At 39.1% G+C, this 19,257-nt stretch overlaps 1 protein-coding gene across 1 annotated transcript in view; it reads right to left on the bottom strand.

Moving 5' to 3' along the window:
- The window catches only part of MAPK1 (mitogen-activated protein kinase 1), a 112,197-nt gene that overhangs the window by 42,260 nt on the left and 50,680 nt on the right, over positions 1 to 19,257 (bottom strand). The window contains exons 2-3 of the mRNA XM_030292231.1: positions 2,405 to 2,587; positions 517 to 706 (exon numbers count right to left, since the gene is read on the bottom strand). Of these exons, the coding sequence (XP_030148091.1) occupies positions 517 to 706; positions 2,405 to 2,587 (373 nt within the window). The remainder of the gene's footprint in view (positions 1 to 516; positions 707 to 2,404; positions 2,588 to 19,257) is intronic.

Below are 19,257 nucleotides of genomic sequence, written 5' to 3'. Positions count from 1 at the left end.
TTTACCCAAAGCAGGGCTCATGTTCACCAGAAGCGAGGCTTGAGCTCACCCAATGAGGGACTCAAACTCGTGAAACATGAGAGCATGACCTGAGTTGAAGTCAGATGCTTAACAACTGAGCCACCCAGACATCCCTTTCTGAGCATTCTTTGTATATAACTTACTGAATAAAAAGATTACCAATGAAATGGATGATTTTTAAACTTACACATAATGCACATGATCCTGCTTTTATATATGTAAGCATAAACATACACATACATGTAAGAGCATAGCAAAAACTTTGGAAGAAAACACACCAATGTGTTATAGTGGTTACCTCTGGAGAGGAGGAACAATGGAATGAAGAAGAGGACCAGCACTCTTTATTTGCATTATTTTTTTTTGCTTTTAAGCTATAAAAATGTTTTCATTTAATTTCTGGTATGATTTTAAGTACGGATGACAACATAAATATGCCCTGGTGAAAGAGTTTTTCCAACATATATCACCCGAAGAGTAAATAACCTAGCTGACCTTGAGATCACAGGTGGTGTTGAGCAGCAGGTTGGAAGGTTTGAGGTCACGGTGCAGTACATTAGCTGAATGGATATATTTTAACCCTCTGAGGATCTGGTAAAGAAAATAGCAGATATGGTCGTTGCTGAGGTGTTGTGTCTTCAAGAGCTTGTAGAGATCTGTTTCCATGAGGTCCTGTACTATATATCTGTTTAGACAGGTTAAGGTAACACACCAATATCTGGTTACATGTAGCAAAACACTGAAAACAAAATGAACCCTCTCCCCAAATGGTCATTATATCATGAGGCCTTACAAGGGATAGGAGAAACTGATGAAAACTTGGTATACCTCTATGGATGGAATCTAAAGTAGTTAACTCTTTCTTAGGTCCTGTGACACAACAGGCATTAATATCTGCCTGATGTGCCCAACAATGGGCCTAGACTGAGCTGAGACAGTCTGTTATGGAAATACTGGCCAATCGAGATGTATCAGTCTCCTAGTACTGCAAGGTGTCTACCATCAACAAACCCTCTCCAATGATTACCGGAAAGGGCTAGGAGAGGAAGGTGGCCAGCAGGCATCATACACTCCCTCCTCTCTTTGGCCCAGCAATGATCTGTAATACTCTTTATAATGTTCTTTTACCTTCTTGTCCCCCCTCCTTCTCCTTAAGAATCAACCATAAAATCTTTGGAAATACAGACCTAGAACACACTGCTACTAAATTCAGTCCTCTATGTGCCTGACTCTTCAATTAACATTAAGATCCTAAACACAAGAGAGTATTGGGAAGTCATGCTAAGGGGCTCATGCTGGTTTTGCTCCTTTTACTTTCTTGACTATCCACGTATCCAAGCCATCTAGAATGTTATCTATGGCTGACATCTTTCTTACAGAAATTATAGAACCCTTTGGCTTTTAACTTCACCATATTATTATTTCATTAGCAGTGTTTTTGCATTTCTCATATTCATTTGTGTAAGTACTGTACATATTATTGTATGTCCCCTACAGATTCATGGGATTCAAAGAAAACAGGATTTGAAAACTTGTCATCTTGAAAGAGACCTGATTTTCCAAGCAAAGCCCTTAAAGCAGGACAACAGGTGGTAGCAGCAGGAGGCATTTCACTTAAAATAGCACCACAACTTGATAATAGAGCAGTTTAAAAATGAAAAGGTAGAGGTGAGGTGGGGTGGGGGGTGTGTGTGTGTGTGTGTGTGTGTGCAGAATACAAATTGGAAAAACTGGTAGGAATGCTATACTAGCCTGAACAGTAACTCTTTTTTGGCAGACCCTCTTCGGTATACTTAACACTTCTATTTTTCAAATACAGTCTTTATCCAGGCAGTATCCTCTGGACCTGTTTAGTCCAGATTTCTAAATGTTGGTCATAATTAATAACATAAATTCAGAGCTGAGTCAGCTTTAAAGATCATGAAGGCTAGGTACCTTAATTCTAAAGATGAGAAAACAGACTTGGAGGTGAATGACATTATCTAAGATCAGAACAGTCTAGATTTGAGCAGGTGATATCCAGGGCACCCACTTTCTTAGTCTACTGTTCATTTCTTGTTACCATAACAAACCATACCTTGAATGGAAAAAAAAAATGACTAAAATGGTGTTAAGATTCTCCATAACTGCACTTAAACAAAGTTTTTGCTGAAACAGAAAAAATATCTGATTTGCCAAAAGACTCTAAAAATAGTTACAACTGATAAAATGAATCAAAGATAAAAATTACACAAATCTTATATTAAATAGCAAGCAGATTATAATTTCCCCTTTAATGTGCTTTATATATACTTTTCCTTTACTCTGACAAGTCCAGGCATTTCAAGTTAACTTCACTCAACAAGGTGACTAATCAGTGGAGTCAGTTGCCTGAAAAGGATACACATCTTTCATTTGCTCGATGGTTGGCGCTCTAATAATATCATTGATTCCAATGATGTTCTCATGTCTGAAGCGCAGTAAGATTTTTATCTCCCTCAGGGTTCTCTGGCAGTAGGTCTGGTGCTCAAAAGGACTGATTTTCTTGATAGCTACTCGAACTTTGTTGACATTATCATAAGCAGAGCTAAAAAAAAAAAAATGGGGGGAGATATGGCATTTAAAATAGTTCTCAAAACATCTTGGCAGAAAGAATGAAAATTGGTAAATATTAAATACTAGCACACAGGGTAAATACTTATTTCATACATATGAAGTTGTTATGTATATTATCCACAAAAAAAAGACTCAAGTTAGGAAGGATGCAGCTGGCACAATATAGCACATATTCGATCTCAAACTTATTAGAGGGCCCAGCCCTGGCAAATGTGTAGATGCCCACAGTCATAAGCCCAGGCACATGGGTTTATGCCACACATGCACACACAAAACATTTTCCCTCTGATTTTAACAGCAATTGCATTCTGGTGAGAGTAATCATTTGTCCTCCAAAACAACTTCCTATTGTTGCATCACATTCCTCTGACTCAGCAGAAACATCCAAATGACCATCAAACACATCTTTATCCCAAACAGAAATGGACCCAAGAGGATGCCTTGATTGCTTGCATCTACTTGTCTTACTTGCAAAATGACAGAACCCTTCTTTCTTTTTTTTAAAGGAACTGTTTCAAGTAATTTGTGTAGGCTTATACAGTTTCAGGACTGACCTTCATATAAATGATAAGCAAATTATTCTTATTGAAGAAAAATGATGATTCTATGTGTATTAAAATGGTATTTAACCATAAAACACAAAAGCCATTGAGGGGGGAAATCACATTTTAAATATAGTATTAACAATACTACATAATTTTAAAATTTATTATAACATCTTAATTACAAAAAAACCTTTACCCTTCAAAGCTCTTCATATACTTAACTACATTTTGTCTTCACAATACCTTTTTAAAAAAATTTTTTTTAACATTTATTTATTTTTGAGACACACACACACACACACACACACACACACACACACACACACACACACAGAGTGAGAGTGGGGAAGGGTCAGAGAGAGGGGGAGACACAGAGTCTGAAGCAGGCTCCAGGCTCTGAGCTGTCAGCACAGAGCCTGACTCAGGGCTCAAACTCACAAACGGTGAGATCAGACCGGAGCCAAAGTCAGACACTCAACCGACTGAGCCACCCAGGCACCCCCACAATACCTTTAAAAGTGGAGGACAACAGTGTTTTTATATATATTGTCCAGGTTAGATCCCCATAATTTATATACAGAGGATAACTCATTTATGCAAAAGATTAATCTCCCTAGGCCCACTTTTTCCAAAGTATCTTAGGCTTACACATCCTTTCTCAGGTCAGTTCTCTTTGTATTTCTCTACCTGGGTACAATGCTGCACTGATAGGTTGCCATCAATAGTTGAGCCTGAGAGCTCAACTAAAGCGCTGCTCAAATTGTGGTTCCCAGATCCCTGCATCAGGAACACCTTACATTCTTGTTAAAAACGCTAGTTCCTGGGCCTCATCCTAGGCTTTCCTTTAAAAAAAAAATTCCAGTAAAATTAGCATAGTTATATTAGTTTCAGGTGTACAATAGACTAGTTCAACAATACTATATATTACTACTCTGTGCCCATCATAGTAAGTGACCCTTCACCCATCGCCCCATCCACCTCCCCTCTGGTACCACCAGTTTTTTCTCTACATTTAAATAGAGTCTGGGGGTGGGAGGGAAGAGCTCTATTTTTTTGCTGGTCTCTTCTTTCTTTGTTCATTTGTTTTGTTTCTTAAATTCCACCTATGAATGAAATCATGGTATTTGTCTTCTCTGGCTTATTTCACTTAGCGGCATACCCTCTAGATCCATCCATGTTGTCGCAAATGGCAAGATTTCATTCTTTTTTTATGGCTACTTGAGTAATATTCCATTGTGGAATTCCATTCCACATCTTCATCCATTCATCTACTATTGATGGACACTTGGGTTGCTTCCATATGTTGGCTATTGTAAATAATGCTGCAATAAACATAGGGGTGCATGTATTTTTTCAAATTAGTGTTTTCATATTCTTTGGTTAAATACCCAGTAGTGGAATTACTGGATCACATGGTAATTCTATTTTTCATTTTTTGAGGAACCTCCATACTGTTTTCCACAGTGGCTTGCTTTTTTTCTTTCTTTTTTTTTTTTTTAAAGAAATGTAACCAAAATATTTGGGTATCTTATAACAAAACCTGTAAAGTATTTTTCAAAAGAGTTCCAGGGGAGTCTGGCTAGCTCATTCGGAAGAGCGTGTGACTCTTGATCTCGGGGTCATTAGTTCAAGCCCCACGTTAGGTGTAGAGATTACTAAAAAATAAATAAACTTTAAAAAAAAAAAAAAAAGAGTTCCACAGCTGCTACACAGGGCTTTCAGTTCTTTCCAAGCTGATCTCAAAGTCTGACTTTAAATAGAATTCCAAGTAGAAGCAGTAATAATTATGCTTTCAATTTTATGATGATTTTTAATCTTGAGTGTTACTATCTTGTGATCAATAATCTATTTAATCTTTTCTATAGGAGCTTTTCATTTTAATAAATATCAATATCTGGTGGCACCTAGATGGCTCAGTCAGTTAAGTGTCTGACTCTCAGTTTTGGCTCAGGTCATGATCTCACGATCTGTGAGCTGGTGTCTTATGTTGAGCTTTGAGCTGACAGCGCAGAGCCTGCTTGGGTTTCTGTCTCACTCTCTCTTTGTCCCTCCCCTGCTCACACATGCTCTCTCTCACAAAATAAATTAAAAACATAATCAATCAATCAATCAATCTGGTCTGCTGACTGAAGCAATGAAGTAACACTAGCAGGCAATAAGACATTGCTTTTTGTTTCTTCAAGTAAATGCTACAAATCTAAAATAGTTAAATGGGTTTATTCTCAAGTTTGTGCTCCTATAATGGTATTTGTCAGTCTACTTATTCTGAGAACTACTAATGCATTTGTATGACTCCAGCACAAAACTATGCTGTAGGAGGCCCCTTATTTTACTCAACTTCAATTCTCCTACATTACTATTAATAATGGACTCTGGGGTGCCTGGGTGGCTCAGTTGGTTAAGTGTCTGACTTCGGCTCAGGTCATGATCCTGTGGTTCATGGGTTCAAGTCATGCACTGGGCTCTGTGCTGATGGTGTGGAGCCTGCTTGGGAGTTTCTCTCCCCCCACTCTATCTCTGCCCTTCCCCCACTCACACTTTTTCTTTCTCTCAAAATACATAAATTTTATATATATATATATATATATATATATATATATATATATATATAGGCACCTGGGTGGCTCAGTTGGTTAAGTGTCCAACTCTTGATCTCAGTTTGGGTCATGGTCTCATGGTTTTGCGGGTTGGAGCCCCACATCAGGCTATGCACTGTTAGTGTGGAGCCTGCTTGGGATTCTCTCTCTCCTTCTCTCTCTATCCCTCCCCGGCTCATCCTCTCTCTCACAGAATAAATAAACTTAAAAAAAATTAAGGAGGGGGCACCTGGGTGGCTCAGTCAGTTAAGCCTCAGACTTCAGCTCAGGTTGTGATCTCACATTCGTGAGTTTGAGTCCTGCGTTGGGCTCTACGCTGACAGCTCAGAGCCTGGAGCCTCCTTTAGATTCTGTGTCTCCCTCTCTCTCTGCCCTTCCCCCACTTACTCTCTCTCTCAAAAATAAACAAACATTAAAAAAATTGTTTGTTTTTTTAAATTTAAGGGGTTCCTGAGTGGCTCAGAAAGTTAAGCATCTGACTCTTGATTTTGGCTCAGGTCACGATCTCATGGTTCATGGGTTCAGGCCCCACATTGGGCTCTGTGCTGACAGCATGGAGCCTGCTTGGGATTCTCTCTCTCCCCCTCCCCTGCTTTCTCTCTCAAATAAATAAATAAGCAAACAAAGAAACCTTGAAAAAATAATTTTTTGACAATATATGTATATTATTCTCTGGTGCCCCCAATACTTTGAAATGAAACGTATTTCCTTTTTTCCCCAAAGAGTTTATTTTTTCAAATGTTTATTTATTTATTTTTGACAGAAAGAGCAAGCACAAGCAGGTGAGGGGTAGAGAGAGTCAGAGAGAGAGAATCCCAAGCAGGCTCCACACTGTCAGCACAAAGCCTGACATAGGGCTCAAACCTACAAACTGTGAGATCATGACCTGAGCCAAAATCAAGAATTGGACACTTAACTGACTGAGTCACCCAGGTGCCCCTTATTTTATTTCGTATTTTGAGAGAGCGCACATGCATGCATGGCCATGAAGGCGAGTGGGAGTAGGGGAAGGGGTGGGGGGAGACAGAGAGAGGGAATGAATGAATAAATCTTAGCAGATTCCATGCTCAGTGAGGTTCCCAGCATGGGGCTCAATCCCAGGACTCTGGGATCATGACCTGAGCTGAAATCAGGAGTTGGGTGCTCAAATGACTGAGCAACCCAGGGGCCTCTCAAAGATTTTATTTTAAAGTAATCTCTGCACCCAACATGGAGGCTTGAACCCACAACCCTAAGTTCAAGAGTTGCATGCTCTACTGACTGAGCCAGCCAGATGCCTGGAAATATATCTCCTTAAATAAAAGAATCACTACTCAAATCTTATTTTGCTTTGGTTTGCTGCATGAAGGCCTAAACCACTGATTTTCAGTTCAGCAGGCAGAAGGATACATCATTCAAACAAGCTTATTCAATATTGAGAGTATTTTCAGAACTTAAAACTTTTTGGGTAATTAAAACCAAGAACATGAGTCCAACAGAAGAGAACACAGGTGAAAAACAGTTATAAAACATTGGTTTAAATTCAACATTATAAATTTCTAGTTTTACTTAAACAGGGTAAACACAGCCATAAATTTGCTTTCAAGCACAAGATTGCCAGGGAGAGTGCTTATGGTCAATGTGCCCCTCCAACTGTATCAACACTAGACACCAGATGATGAAATAACCCCTTTTACGTGAGAAGGCATGAGATCCTCCCCACTGGTTCTCACTTGAAAATAAGGTATGACCTGTCCATGGCGTTGGGTCCTTTTCTAGCTCCTTTTTGGTGCCACAGAACTGATCACAAATAATTCTCCCCTTTTCCATAACAATTCTATATTTGCTCATTTCTCCTTAGATTTCTCAGTTTTGTTTTATATATTTTATTTTGCTTTACCTTCTACCATGGACTTTTTGGTATCTCTTACTAGTTTTTGCTTTAAAATCACTTTGGCATTACCAATTCTTTTCCTCCCCCACCCAAGAACTTAATCTTTACTCATCTCCATTTCCCCCACAACTAACACAATGCTTTTGCCTTAAATGTGTCTCTGTAAACAATGTATGGTTGCAGTTTAGGATCTTAATTGTATTTTTTTCTTTGAACCCATAAACTTGCTGTTCTCAAAAACAAAAATTCAAAGTTAAATAAACTGTTCAACGTTAAGAAAAGGAAAAGCTTCCTAACTCATCTCTATAAGGTAAACAATCTTTAAGAATAAAAACTGATGATAATGAGAAAGAACTAAAACTCAGACTAAAAACTAATCTCTTTTGGGGCGCCTGGGTGTCTCAGTCAGCTGAGCGTCCGACTTCAGCTCAGGTCATGATCTCACAGTTTGTGGGTTCAAGCCCCGCATCAGGCTCTGGGCTGACTGCTTGCTCAGAGCCTGGAGCCTGCTTCAGATTCTGTCTCCTTCTCTCTCTGCCCCTCCCCCGCTCATGCTTTGTCTCATTCTATTTCTCAAAAATAAATAAAATGTAAAAAAAATAAAAAATAAAAAATAATCTCTTTTCTAAGCACAAGCTTGAAAATCAACAACAAAAGAGAGTAATTTGACAATACACTAAAAGTCCATTATGTCCAAGCCATAATTTAACCTTAGGAATTTAAGAATGGTTCAATTAAAAAAAAACAGGGGCACCTGGGTGGCTCAGTCGGTTAAGCGTCTGACTTCGGCTCAGGTCATGATCTCACAGTTCGTGGGTTCGAACCCCGCATCGGGCTCTGTGCTGACAGCTCAGAGCCTGAAGCCTGCTTCAGATTCTGTGTACCCGCCCCCTCTCTGCCCCACACCTCTCTGCTTGTGCTCTGTCTCTGTCTTTCAAAAGTGAATAAACTTTAAAAAAAAAAAAAATTAAAAAAAAAAACCCACTAAAATAAGACATCATGTCAGCCAGACATTTCTCCAAACAAGATACATAAATGGCCAACAAGCATACAAGAAGTTGTTAAACATCACTAATTATTAAGGAAATTGAAATAAAAACTGCAACAAGATATCATCTAACTCCCATTATGATTGCCAATATCAAAAAATAAAAATAAAAATAAAAAATAAGTGTTGGAGAGAACATGCATAAACTGGAACTTCTGTGCACTCTTGGGAATGTAAAATGGCACAGTCACTATGGAAAACAGCATGGAAGTGCCTAAAAAAAATTCCTAAAAAAACCTAGATTACCATATAACCCAGCAATCCCACTTCTGGATATATATCCAAAAGAATCAAAATAGGATCTCAAAGAGATATTGGCTTATCCATGTTCACTACGGCATTATTCATAATAGACAATTGGAAGCAACACAAATGTCCACTGATGTGTGAATGGATCGAGAAAATGTGATGTAGACATATACTGGAATATTATTCAACCTTAAAAAGGAAATTCTATCACATGCTACAACATGGATGAATCTTGAGGATATTAACTGAAATAAGCCAGTCACAAGGTATTATATATGATTCCACTCATATATAGTATCTAAAGTTGTCAAATTCATAAAATCAAAATGTAGAATAGTGGTTACCAAGGGAAAGGAGAAGATGAGAAGATAGGTGTTCAAGGGTACAGAGTTTTTTTTTGAAAGATGAAAACGCTCTACAGATCTGTTGCACAATAATGGGAATATATACTTAACATTCCTGAACTCTATGCTTAAAAATGCTTAAAATGTTAAATTTTACATTGTGTTTTTTATTACAGTTAATTTTTTTTAATTTTAAAAGGGTACAACCACTATGGAAAACAATATAAAGGTTCCTCAAAAAATCAAACATAGAACTACCACACAATCCAGCAATTCCACTCAAGGTATCTATCCAAAAAAAATAAAAACACTAATATGAAAAGAGACACGCACTCCATTGTTCACTGCAGCATTATTTACCAATAGTGAAGATACATAAACAACCTAAGCGTCCACTGATGAATGGATAAAGAAGATGGGTGATATATATATATTTATATGTTATGTATGTATATATACTCATTTCACTTGTAAGTGGAATCTAAAATACAACAAAACAAAACCTAGATTCATAGATACTGAGTACAGAGTGGTGACTCCCCAAGGGGAAGGGGTTGGGGGTGGCGTGAAATGGGTAATGGGGATCAAGAGATACAAAGTTCCAGTTTTAAAATAAATAAGTCATGGGGATATAATGTATAATGGGGAATGCAGTCAATGATATTGTATTAACTCTGTATGGTAACACATGGTAACTAGACTTATGGTAATCAGCAATGTATACAAATGTTGACTCACTATACTGTACACGTGAAACAGAATATTGTATGTTATAGTTCAATAAAATAATTTTTTTAAATTTTTAATGTTTATTTATTTTTGAGAGAGACAGAGCATGAGTGGGGGAGGGGCAGAGAGAGAGGGAGACACAGAATCTGAAGCAGGCTCCAGGCTCTGAGCTGTCAACACAGAGCCTGACATGGGACTCAAACTCACAAACCGTGAGATCATGACCCGAGCTGAAGTCGGATGCTTAACTGACTGAGTCACCCAGGTGCCCCAATAAAAAAAATTTCAAGGGGAAAAAAAAGGCATGTTAACAAGGAAAATATTATACACTTCAATAGATGTCAAAAAAGAATGGCAGTGGCTACATGAACCAACATATGTGATAAAATTGCACAGAACATACACACACACACAAATAAGTGCATATAAAATCAGTGACATATAAATGAGCTCTATAGACTGTATCAATGCCAATCTTCCAGCTGTATACTATAATTTATACTGTAATGTATGACTGCAATACAAGATGTATCCGTGAGAGAAATTGAGATTTCTGTATTATTTCTGACAAATACAAATGATTCTACAATTATCTCAAGATAAAGAGTTTAATTAAAAAAGTGTCCATCAATGGGGCGCCTGGGTGGCTCAGATGGTTGAGCATCCGACTTCAACTCAGGTCATGATCTCACAGTTCGTGAGTTCGAGCCCTGCATCGGGCTCTGTGCTGATAGTTCAGAGCCTGTAGCCTGCTTCGGATTCTGTATCTCCCTCTCTCTCTGCCCCTCCCCGCTCACGCTCTGTCTCTCTCTCTCTCTCTCAAAAATAATTAAAAAAAAAAAAAAAGCGCCCATCAATAATAGGGAAGTAATTATCCATACAGTGAAATACTTTGCAGCTGATAAAAGGAATGATGTAGAAAGAGCTTCAAGATCTATTCAGTGGGGGAAAAAAGCATGGTCTAACACTGGAAAATATGCTATCTTTTTCTAGTAAATAATAAAAGATATATATTAACATTTGTTTCTGTATGCATAAAGAAGTCTGAAAGGATACACAGGAAGTAAAGGAGGGATGGTGCAGGGTCAGAATGCCAAGCCAGAGTGGGACAAGATAGGAGAGCAAAACCCTTCACTGTATACCTCTTTATGTATTATCTTGATTGAAGAGCCATGTGAACCTCTTCAAAATATAAAAAAAAGTTCTTCTTGATTAGGGGGAAAAAACGTACAGGAGAAATACTAGTGGAATACTGACTAGAATACCTACCCTTTAAAGGAGGAAGCACAATTATTTTGAAATTCTTGAAATTAAATTTAATAAAAATACTTGAAAAATAATTAATGGAAGGAAATGCAAAATATCTTTATTTAACCTTGTTCCCACCTGAGAGAACAGAATAATCTTTAAAACCGGAATTGGGTAGGGGCGCCTGGGTGGCTCAGTCCATAAGCAGCAAACGGGCCAACTTCAGCTCAGGTTCTCATCATTCATGAGTTTGTGCCCCGCATTGGGCATTGGGCTCACTGCTGTCAGCACAGAGCCTGCTTCAGATTATCTATCCTCTCTCTCTCTCTCTGCCCCTCCCCCACTTGCACTCTCACTCACTCTCTTAAAAATAAATAAACATTAAAAAAATCTTTAAAAAAATTGGAATTGGTATATTATTTCTCTCTCTCACTCACCCCCCCCCAAATAAAGGGGGGTTTTATATGCAGTCTTGGGTTAGTATTTGCTATGTACCAAGGACTATTCTAACGGGATACAAAGAGTATAAATAGTACCCTCCTCTTGAGGAACTCAAGCTATGGACAGCCAGTCATCTTACATAAATCTAGCCTCAAGTTCCAGATGAATCCTGACATCCATAAATCGTGGGGGATGGGAGTAAATCAAGGCTGGAGGTGAGCTCAAGGCTGGAGCTCACTCAATACTCAAAACAGAATCCTAGTATTCAGCAATAAGAGGGAATGAACTTGATATAAACAACACAGAGGAGGGGCGTCTGGGTGGCGCAGTCGGGTAAGCGTCCGACTTCAGCCAGGTCACGATCTCGCGGTCCGTGAGTTCGAGCCCCGCGTCAGGCTCTGGGCTGATGGCTCAGAGCCTGGAGCCTGTTTCCGATTCTGTGTCTCCCTCTCTCTCTGCCCCTCGCCCGTTCATGCTCTGTCTCTCTCTGTCCCAAAAATAAATAAACGTTGAAAAAAAAAATTAAAAAAAAAAAAAAAAACAAACAACACAGAGGAATCTCAATTATGCTGAATAAAGCCAGACCATCAGAAAAGTACTTCCATTCATATAAAATGCAAACTAAAATGGGATAGAAACCAGATCATAGGGTTGCTTAGGGCTGGGGAGGAGAGGGAGCTGGTGAGCCAGAAGGACTACACAAATGGAAACTAGATACTTTGGAGGTGATGTATATGTTATCTTGGTTGTGTTGACAGATTCATTGATGTACAATGTATTGTATACTTTAAATATGTGCAGTATATTGCTGATCAATTGCTCTTAAGAGAGCAGTTCCTAAAAAAAGGAACGAACCAAAGCTCTTTGAATGAATATGTGGTCAATTCCGGAGGCAGGGTGGGTGGGAAAAGACAGATTCCAGAAACATATTTGATCAGTAAACATGGAAGGAGAAGCCCACAAAATTCTGGAGATTATTTAACAGAGGTTTTGTGATCACTTAGGGAAGAAAAGGGAACCAGCATGAGTCAATTATGAACAAGTCATGCTAAACTAACTTCATTTCCTGTTTTGATAGGGTTACCACAACAACATGAGAATGACACTAGAGCTGTGGTGGACTCAAGCCGCACTTGTCAAGCACTTCCCATCTCTAAGACTTTATGTCAGGACTGGTGATGAAAACACATAACAATCCTGCCCTTAAGAAACTAAGAAGTTTGTAATTTAGTGAGGGAAGGAGACAGGAAAAGACAACATATAATGCCTTTACCACAGTAAAGCACTTCTGAAACCCAAAGAGAAGCTGGATTTGGATTAAGTCCAAATAAGGATATTAGGAGAAGATTAAAAGAAGAGACCTATAGAAACCATATCCTGAAGGATGAGCAACTTCTGAAAGAGGAGCAAGGGCACCAAGAAAAGCAAGAGGTTGTAACATGTGGAAAGGAAAACGAGCAGGACATCTATGGGAACTGCGGCCCTCACCCAGACAGGCCCCTCTCCATAGAAGTGTTTATGGGGTTTGGAGAACGTGCCCATCAGGAGCCCCAGTATTTCCCCATCGCCTGAATCTGCTTCTGAGGCTGTGCAGGCCTCTTCCAAGGCAGCTCTGCTGAGAGAATGTTCCTCTAGTGTGTAATACCACAGAGTGGCCAAAGGGCAGCTGTTTACGGGGTGTGCATTGCACCTGGTCTGTCATGTCAAGCTGGGTGTCCATACACACAAGCTCAAGCTCACGGCAGGGCACAGCCCTAGGGCTGGGAAGAGAAGAGGCCTATGCTGGAGGCCTGCTTTCCTGGAACTGCTGGCACCGAACTCCAAGAAGTCCACAAACGTGTGATTTAAAGCTGACCTTACAGTCTTTAATAAGGTTTATCTGTGCGGTAAAAGGATAGAATATATTATATTTAAGGTTTCTTAATTTGATTTATATGGTACGTGGGGCTCCGTATTAATTCTCCCCTGCCCCCATTTGTATTCTTGACACAGGACTTGCACACATTAGGGCTGGGTTTGAGAAGTACAAAATAAAGATGGGGCATTGGGAAGAACAAGGACTGTCTTCAACTCCTGATTTTAAAGATCTAAGGATGTCGGTGGGTGATTCAAATGGAGGAAGTGAAGGTTCTCTGCTTCTAAGAGCATTAAGGAGAGATCAAGGTTGGGAATAAGATATCAGAATTGTTAACAGAAGCCAACTGGGTAGCACTGCTGAGGAGAGATCATGTTAAGAAAAGAGGTCTGAGAATAGAACTCAGGAGCAGTCAGAGGAAGAGTAACTGGCTTAAGAGAGAAAGTAGTAAGTAATAATGGAATGAGAAGAGAACTCTTGTTGTCCAACTCCAAGGCTACATGCTAAACCACATACCAGAACCCGGAGAGGGTGGGGTTTCAGAAACCAAAGAAGGAAAGAGTTCCAAATAGAAGACACTAACAAAGATAAAAGCTGCAAAACATTCACTGAATCTGCAATGAGATGGAAAGTGGTAACGTGGGTGTAAGTAAGTAAACGGAGGGGAATGAGGACAACAGTGGAAAGAGTACAGCTGACTATTTTTTAAAGGCAAGGAGGAGGAGAATGACCGGCAAATCCAGGTGAACTGAGAGGCACAGGGTATTATGAAAGCAGTGGGTGGTGTGAAAGAAAAGGCTCCCCAGAGCTAGCCAGGGGGGAAAAGAGCGTGAATTATAAGCAAAGCAAGTGCAAAGGTGCAGAGGCCTGAGGGAACATGGGGCAATGGAGTGTGGGGCACAGGGATGGACATGTTGGGGTTAAGGCTGGAGGAGTAAGACTAGAATAGAATTTGCTAAGGGAGGGGCGCCTGGGTTGCGCAGTCGGTTAAGCGTCCGACTTCAGCCAGGTCACGATCTCGCGGTCCGTGAGTTCGAGCCCCGCGTCGGGCTCTGGGCTGATGGCTCAGAGCCTGGAGCCTGTTTCCGATTCTGTGCCTCCCTCTCTCTCTGCCCCTCCCCCGTTCATGCTCTGTCTCTCTCTGTCCCAAAAATAAATAAACGTTGAAAAAAAAAAATTAAAAAAAAAAAAAAGAATTTGCTAAGGGAGAAACAGTAACTTTACAATGAAGAAATCCAGCAGATACCACCTCAACCCAGTGATCACAGTTCATACCATCAGTGATATCACATGAATATTGTGAATTCCTTGACAGGATGATATAAGAAGGTCATTTCACCTCTATGATATTCTTTCCCCAAACCTGTAACCCCAGTCTAGTAATGAGAACCTCAGACAAATCCAAACTGAGGGACGTTCTATAAAATACTTGAGCAGTACTCCTTAAAACTGTCAAGGTCATGAAAACAAAGGATGAGGAATAGTCACAGACCAGAGGAGACATGACAACAAAATGCAAGTGGTATCTTGGGGACAGAAAAAGGCAATCAATGAAAAAGCGAAATGTGAATAAAGTCTAGAGTTTAGCTATACTAATGTTGGTTTCTTAATTTTGATAAGCTTACTACAGAAATGTAAGATGTCAACATCAGGAGAAACAAACTGGGTGGGGGCACATGGGAACCCTCTGTATGATCTTTGCAACTTCTGTAAATCTAAAGTTATTCCAACATAAAAGTTTATCTGACAAGGGAATTCCACTAAATGGTACCTCCAAAATTGATGAAATAATTAGTATGCAAATAACATGGGCTAAATTTAATAAGTAGAGAAGGAAACATAAGCATTTCATTAATAGCTATTTCAATCTCCCATTAAAATAAAGGTGAATGTTTGATGGAATAAAAATATTCCTAAAAAAGTAAACTGAAAACTTTACCTAACTGAACTTTAACTCAGTCCCCCTTTGCCCCTCCCCCGCTCACTCTCTCTCAAAAATAAGTATTTTTTAAAAAGACAAAAAAAAAATATGGATGATAAATGAAGAGAATTACTGCAGCACAATGTAAAAGAACAAAATTAATACAAATTTAAGAATAAATAAGAAATACCAAATGCCAAAAATAAGAATACATTATGGAATATTAATGTAACAGGTCACTGTGCAACCATTAAATGAAGTATGAAGATCACGTTAACTAAAGGTAAGATTCAAAATAAAATCAAAGACTGAAGATTAAAAATATTTATCTAGAGGAAGCAATTTATGAAACAAGCTACGACGATGGAATCATGACTGATTTAAGACGTAATTTAAACCATCTTTTGTCTCATATCTGTCTACTCCAGTGGGAGAAAAAAATAACCAATCAAGTGTAAGTTATATAAAACAAGACAGCCTAGAGGCGCCTGGATGGCTCAGTCAGTTGAGCGTCTGACTCTTGATTTTGGCTCAGGTCATTATCTCATGGTCTGTGGGGTCGAGCCCCACATGAGGCGCCACACTAACGTGGGGCTCCAAAACGTGGAGGCTGCTTGGGATTTTCTCTCTCCTCTCTCTCTGCTATTCCCTCTCCCACTTGCGTGTGCTGTCTCAAAATAAAACAAAAAACAAACAAAAACAAGACAGCTTTAAAATAAGGCAATAAACTGAGTTCCTGAAGTTCTAAATACCTTCGCAGGCTTTTCCTTCTAGCCATGATGAAAGAACACGAGCTCATGTATTCTCCTACCTTCAACAAAAAAATCCAGACAATATGTATGTGAAACAAATTTTTAGAACTCCAACAATAGGCAAGATTAGTCCTATGACTACCCTGGCTAACTGTCTGAGTTTCCTGGCTGCAATGAAGAGAAAGGAAACCCAAATGGAGCCTGTCTATCTCCACGAGTGTAGGACAATTCAAATTTTAAGAATCTGCCGGGCAATCTAAAGGACAGGAGACAATTTCAGAGAAGTTTGAGGAGATCAGCAGAAGGTTTTGAGTCTTCAGCTGAATAATGATCAGAAGCACATGCATAATGAAACTCCAAGGCTGGGGAAGGAGCCATTAGAAAGGAGCTGATGGACTAATTAAATTCACGTGGAACGGGGCTGGGACTAGTTCCTGTCCTATCACCAGGAGGGGGAAAGACCTCCTACCACATACGCAAATAGTTGAGTCTTCAGAAAGATACTCAGTGCTGTCTTTGATTAAAGGCTATTCTGAACCTGCCCAAAAATGCTTAAAAGTAGGGGCATCTGGATGGCTCAGTCGGTTAAGCGTTCAACTTCGGCTCAGGTCATGGTCTCACAGTTTGTGAGTTCGAGCCCCGCATTGGGCTCTATGCTGACAGCTCAAAGCCTGGAGCCTGCTTTGGATTCTGTTTCCCTCTCTCTGCCCCTCCCCTGCTCATGGTCTGTCTCTGTCTCTCAATAATAAATAAACGGTAAAAAAAAAAAAAAAAAAAAAAAAATTTAATGCTTAAAAGTAAGCTTTGAAAGAACTGAACTGTACCTTAATTGCATCCCAGAGAAAAGGCCCCAAAATATTTAAAGGAATACCAAAAAAATCTAGCACTCCAGTAATGTAAAATCCATGATGTCTTACATCTAATCCAAACTTTACCAATATTCAAGAAAGCAAGAAAATATAATCCATAATGAAGAGAAAGCTAATAAGACCCAGAAATTACAGAGATGATAGAATTAGTAGACAAGAATGTTAAAACAATTATAAATATAAAAAGAAAAAGAAAGTAGAGCACGACAAAGAGAGAAATGGAAAGTATAAGAAAGACTCGAATTGGGGCACCTGGGAAGCTCAGTGTCCAACTCTTGAATTCTGCTCAGGTCCATGATCCCTGGGTCGTGGGATGGAGCCCCTTGTCTATTTTCTCTCTCTTTCTGGTCCTCCTCCACCCCCAGCTTATACACGCATGCGTACGTGCATGCTCTCAAATTAAAAAAAAGAGAGAGAGGGGGGCGCCTGGGTGGCTCAGTCGGTTGAGCATCCGACTTCAGCTCAGGTCATGATCTCGTGGTCCATGGGGTCGAGCCCCGCGTTGGGCTCTGTGCTGACAGCTCAGAGCCTGGAGCCTGTTTTGGATTCTGTGTCTCCCTCCCTCTCTCTGACCCTCCCCCGTTCATGCTCTGTCTGTCTCAAAAATAAATAAACGTTTAAAAAAATTAAAAAAATAAAAAAGAGAGAGATTTGAATTTCTAGAGATGAAAAAATACAATGGTTGGAATTAGTAATCACACTGATGAAAAAGTTGGTGAACTAGCAGACACTGCAATAGAAACTAGTCAAAATGTAATACAAAGAGAAAAAAGATTGGGCATGAAGGGAAAAACAGAGCATCAGCGAGCTGTGGAACAAGTAAGTGGCTTCACATATATTTAATTGGAATCTAACACCTTTACATGTACAAAATCTGAGAGAAAGTAAATACCTGCATCCATAAAGTATTAATATAAAGAAAAAAAAGAAACATACAAGTGCTCTCTCAACACTGGTTTTAAAACTAAGCAATAGGCACTAGTTAAGAGAGGAAAGAGACTGTCACTACAACAGAGTGAAAACTTACACTGATGTCTGAGTAAAAGCCCACAGTGATTACAGTTGGATACTTAAAATATTTATCTCTTAGACTATAAAAGCAAGCAATTATTTCCAGATTCCCACTTGGACACATAGGAATAGTTTCATATATTCTGGACTTTGGGAAACAGAAAAAACATTTCAAATCTGTTTGCCAAATAGGACTGACAGCAGCAGTCTTGTTTGCGGGGAGATATGTGTGGAGGAGAAAAAAAGGACCTCCGAATTGCTGTATGAACTTTTTATACTTTAAAAAGCCATTACTGCAAAATTTCAGAGTTCTAATACTTATCTGGTTCTTAGAGGTTAGGAAATAAATTTTATTCTTAAGACTTTATTCATTTGAACAGCTTTACCTTTGTGGTATAGTTCCTTTCACTGATAGTATTCCTTTGATTGTTTGTCATAACAGTGTCTCCCCTTGCTATCTTGCATGTACTTGCTTTTTTCTAGATACATTTGGGTCTATCCATGAGCCTGAAAGTAGACCACTTCACACTATTAGCTTTCTCCAATGCTGCTAGTGCCCACAGAAGCTCAGCAAGCAGAGAGCCAACTTGATCGCTGCAGCTGTAGTTCCAATCCTGTATTCTTGTATAAGCTAAGTTCTGAACTGCTCCACATCGCTGGCTTATAACTGGGAACTTTTCATACCGTTTGGCTTCTGATCACATCTCCTCCTTTCTAGTTCATATTTACTAAAGTGTAAAAAGGCACAAAGTTAATTAACACAGTTGGTAAAGTACTTTCAAGTCTTGTCTGCCTCATGTCAAGACTTGTTTTTGGTGTATGTTACGTATGAGGCAGATAAGTACTGGGCAGCAATTAAAGCACATTAAAAATGTGGGAAAAAATACAATTCTTATGAATTTGAGGGTTTTGTTTTATAAAAAATGATTGAGAGTACTCTAAATCTACCACACCTCCAAGGATTTCTGATGGGTTTAGGGGTGACCAAGTATAAAGGATAAGAAATATCCAAATCTATTAAATCATTTTCTCATTGTGCTCTCATGTAATACAGATAAACAAACTAAGATCAAAACAACATTCTAAGTATTAATCACTTATGCACTCACTTTATATTATGCTTGCTTACACTTACTGAAACATTGCTTTGCCTTGTTTC

Source organism: Lynx canadensis, chromosome D3, assembly GCF_007474595.2.
Source record: "Lynx canadensis isolate LIC74 chromosome D3, mLynCan4.pri.v2, whole genome shotgun sequence".
Classification (NCBI taxonomy): Eukaryota; Metazoa; Chordata; class Mammalia; order Carnivora; family Felidae; genus Lynx; species Lynx canadensis.
Note: the sequence above shows the minus strand (reverse complement) of the source record. Positions and strands in the feature narration are given on the sequence as shown.